This window comes from Halyomorpha halys, unplaced genomic scaffold, assembly GCF_000696795.3.
Source record: "Halyomorpha halys isolate HHAL.00 unplaced genomic scaffold, Hhal_1.1 Scaffold652.1, whole genome shotgun sequence".
Taxonomy (NCBI): domain Eukaryota; kingdom Metazoa; phylum Arthropoda; class Insecta; order Hemiptera; family Pentatomidae; genus Halyomorpha; species Halyomorpha halys.
Genome location: NW_027110397.1, coordinates 153,889 through 158,432, shown reverse-complemented (window position 1 = coordinate 158,432; position 4,544 = coordinate 153,889). Strand labels below are relative to the sequence as shown.

Genomic DNA, 4,544 nt, shown 5'->3' with positions numbered 1-4,544 from the left:
AGGTTTTAATATATAAACTACGTTCAGTATCCATAAGGAAAACCTGCAGATAGGTTTTAATATATAAATTACGTCTAGTATCCATTGAAGACCTGTGACAAATAATTTCTATTGAATTTTTAAAATATATGATAAGTAAACCTTTGTTATGGAATAAAAAAAATTTGTTTTTTTATAAATAATCTTTTCACTTTCTTGAGACTGGTTATTACAGTTTAAATAAATTAAATTGTATCCAATTGAAGTCTCAAAAGACCCTTTATTTCTTTATAAGTCCAACTTTTCTTGGCCATAATGAGGTTAAATTGATAATGAAAATGATAATGAGATTAAATTGATTTGTTATTAAAAGTTTTAATATTAATATGAAGTGTGACAAAATAGGATAATTTTGACAGAAATTGAAGAGGGGCAGAATAGACTGCAAAAAGATTTTAAATTATTAATGTGAATATAAATTTGTATTTGAGATTGTCCTTGAGCATGGCTGAAACATTGGCCTTATAAAGAAATAAAGAGTGTTTTGAGACTTAAATTGGATACAACTTAATTTATTTAAACAAATTAAATGTTTTGTTTTTATATATATCTGATAATCATTTTTTAGAACTTGGTGCAAGCTGTTCAGTGGATGGAGATTGTGTTGGAAAAAATACTATGTGCAGAAATCAAACCTACTGTACCTGTAAAGTAGGCTTTGTCGCTTCTGTAAGCAACCAATATTGCGATAAAAGTAAAATATTCTCTTCCTTTTTTTGTTATTTATTGATTTACAGTAAAGAAACACTTTTGTTTAAAAGAAAATGCTTTTCAGTGTCGAGATATCTTGGTTGGAGCTGCTTGAGAGATCGGGAATGCGATTTTTTCGGTCCTGGTAGTTCTTGTGTAGACAAAAAGTGCCAATGCAGTAACAACACACATTATATAGAGGATGTTATGTATTGTTGGGAAACTAAATGTAAGTAAAGAAATTTAAATGGATAGTTTACTGTATGATGATAAATTTGGAATCAATGAATTGTTCAATATTGAAACTAGTAATTACTGTAGATCACATAGCACTTAATAAGCTTTTACAACTTTTATTTCTTATCAAAAGTTTATTCAGACCTGTATAATAGACTAAAAGATGCCTTTGATGGTGTAAGTCTGGAGTGAAAACAAAAGGAATAGATGGTTCAGGAGTGGGATTTATGGATAAAGCACTATGGTAGAGGAGATCTAGAGGATGAAGACCATTTTCAGAAAAAAGGCACTTAGGTTGTGTTTCTGACAAAACAGATATAATTCAAAATTAAAGGGAACTAAAATCAAATGTGTGTGTATTGATATGATTGAGAATTAATGATATTTCTTCTTCAGATTAAAATAAAAATTAACTTTTGAAAGTTTTTATTTTAAATGCTCCTACAAAATGTAATTTTTAATTAATCATAATTATTTACCATAAATGTAATCAACTGAGATTTAATCAAGGAAAACATCGTTAGGAGAAAAATGTCTAAATATATTAAGAGGTATATTAATTGTTTCTTTCCTGACCCCGATCATAACCGTCTTCTCTATAATTTTTAGTCCTATGAAATTACAAAATGTCTGGTCATTAGAGTTGTTTAGTGGTTTGAGTATTTATCATTAATGTTAGAGTTGGAAGTAATAATAGTTTTAGTTTAATTTGTATTATTATCACTAATGTTTTTAAATTTAATTTTGTATTTTTATGTTTTAATTATTCATATTTGATATGCAATAAGATTAATTATGAGAACTTAGAGTTCAAGGGCTGGACGGAAGGTTAAGATAGTAACATTAAGCTGAGGGTTGGAGGGAATGTTAAGATAGTAACATTGTGCTGAGGGTTGGATGGAAGGTTAAGATAGTAACATTGAGCTGGGGGTTGGACGGAAGGTTAAGACAATAACATTAAGCTGAAGAGGTTGGAGGATGGAACAGAAGTTTAAGATAGTAACATTGAGCTGAGGGTTAGATGGAAGGTTAAGATTGTACCATTGGGCTGAGGTTTGGACAGAAGGTTAAGATAGAAACATTGAGTTATGGGTTGGAGGATGGGATGGAAGTTTAAGATAGTAAGTAACATTGAGCTGGAGGATGGAAGTTTAAGATAGTAACACTGAGCTGCGGGTTGGAGGATGGGAAGGAAGGTTAAGATGGTAACATTAAGCCGAGGGTTGGACCGAAGGTTAAGATAGTAACATTATTAACTAAGTGTCTCATTGTTATAGTTGCTACCTAATTATATATAATGTAAAAAAGTAGTTTGATAGGCAGTGTGCTTATTTATTTTTTTCTTAAACATAAACATATCTAGTGATGGAAATCAGCATACCTTTTTTATTTTTAGATATCGGGGACAAATGTGTTGATAATGAAGATTGTGGAGGAGTAAATACCATGATTTGCTCAAAAGGAATTTGCCAGTGCATTGAAAAGACACATCCATCTTCTGACAAACATGTATGCCGTGCTGACAGTTTAACAGTCGGCAGTAAATGTGAAGAAAATCTAGATTGCATGTTTGAAAATTCATATTGTGATACAACAGTTAATTCCTGCCAGTGTATTAAGGGTTATATTTACATTAATGGTAGCTGTGTATCAGGTATATCATTATCATATAATCTTTTATAATTTATATCTTGTATTCCATTTCTTCTCTTATTTCATTTTATATGATGTTTGAGTTGGCATTATTACGATAGTAAGGTGATTTGAATTTAATGATTTAAAGTAATTTGTGTTAGGCTCAGTAAATTTTGCATTTCACAATTTTTCATGACTGTTCTCCTACGTGATTCTACACTTAATTATTGTTTATATTTATTATTATATAAACGTTTATTTTACTGTTTATATGAGCTTCTTTGTATAATTTTTTATTGATTCATTAAAAAAAATTATCAAAGACTGTGTTTAAATGAGTGGACTGAATTAGCTGCTAATCTTGGTTGTATCAGTAGATAGAGCGTTAATATTAGTAATACAGAAAATTTTGGTGGCAATTCCTAACCATTACTCCAACATGTTGGATGGATGGAAGCTCACATTTATACAATGTTCTATTGGTTTAGGCTATAACCTACTTGTTATTACAGACCAATTAAGTGTGTTCACCTATTTAAATAAAACAGCACTAATGCTTTTGTCACTTTCTTTAGATCCTGATAAAACATATGATGTTTGTTTATATAACATTTTCAAAATAATATTAGTTTATGAGATTGGATATTATGTTCTATGTTGGGCTTTAATATCATAATAGATGTTTTAATACTGAAAAAGTATTTTTCAAGTTTTTTTTATTATAGGATGAGTTTTTGTTAGAGTTTAAACTTCGTTTTCTCTGGAAAATCATTTATGATCAAAATAGAATAAGATTTTAGTAGCAGGAAAACAACATTACTGTCTGCACCTCCTTCAGAATACTATTAATTGCTATTCTCTGAAGGAAATACAAAATAAAGAAAAATTGAAACTATTGACATTTGATTTATAAAACAATTGGATAGCTAAATAGCACTAAGTTTAGAGAATGGTCCATCTATTATATATTTTTTTGATTTAACAATATCATATTTAAATTAGGAATTTAAATTTACTTTTAATTACCTATATTGCTCTCAACTATATTGTTTATCTTTATTTAATGAGCAGAGACCCCTGATTGATTATATTTTCTGTTTCTTTTCATATGTGTTAAACAAAAATTTTTATTGCTATGTGATAAAATAAATTCAACACTTTTTTATTAAGGAAATAGATGCAATTATTAAAAAAATGGTTGTGTAAGTAATTTTATTTAATTTTTTCAATCTGATTTAGTTTTCATATTTTATCTAATGTTATCCTGCCTACTTTTCATAAACATAGATGCTTGTTTTGAGTTATAGAGAATATTTTTTTTATTCTAGGAGCTGGTGGTAAATGCAATTCTACAAGCGATTGCTATACAGAAGGTACTAATTGTGCCAATGGAATTTGTACATGTCAGAAAGGTTTCATTGGTAGTGACAATTCAAGAAAATGTCTCACAGTTGTCCAAAAGTTGAGTGAGAACTGCCTAGAATCTGTTCAGTGTGAGGAGGTGAAGTAATAGTGGGCAATTTTTTTTCTGTATATCTAGTTAGCTGTAACAAATGGTTCAGTGTAAAACAAATTGATCTTTTAATTTTAGTGTGCTATGATGTACAAAAGATGACTATTCGTTCTACAAAGATAATTTCATATAAAAATTGGATTCAGTTTTGAATCACCATGAGGTCAAATTTTTTTTTTAACCATTTTTTTTTATTGCTGCTTATCCTTATTGTCTTTTTTTAAACTATTACTCGCAATATCTGTTATTTTTAGGGATGCTAACTACGAGATAGTTCATAGTTGGCATCCTGGACAATGATACTAACTTCAAGTTATTTTATAGCTGGCAGTCAATGTGTTCAGCATTATCATCTTTGGAATACGTCCAACTAAATAAATCCTGTATCGTAGAGCAAGTGGCCACAGCCTGCATTACCATCTTTGGGATA

The 4,544-nt window shown here is 29.2% G+C and overlaps 2 protein-coding genes across 4 annotated transcripts in view; one reads left to right on the top strand and one right to left on the bottom strand.

Annotated features, from left to right (window-relative positions):
- Window positions 1-4,544, top strand: part of LOC106685030 (cell death abnormality protein 1) — an 85,665-nt gene that overhangs the window by 5,423 nt on the left and 75,698 nt on the right. For all 3 annotated transcript variants that reach the window (XM_067048557.1, XM_014427489.2, XM_067048558.1), the window contains exons 7-10: window positions 608-733; window positions 815-958; window positions 2,363-2,620; window positions 3,930-4,102. In XM_067048557.1, the coding sequence (XP_066904658.1) occupies window positions 608-733; window positions 815-958; window positions 2,363-2,620; window positions 3,930-4,102 (701 nt within the window). The remainder of the gene's footprint in view (window positions 1-607; window positions 734-814; window positions 959-2,362; window positions 2,621-3,929; window positions 4,103-4,544) is intronic.
- Window positions 1-4,544, bottom strand: part of LOC106685034 (uncharacterized) — a 23,884-nt gene that overhangs the window by 6,866 nt on the left and 12,474 nt on the right. The gene's annotated exons all lie outside the window — the stretch shown is intronic.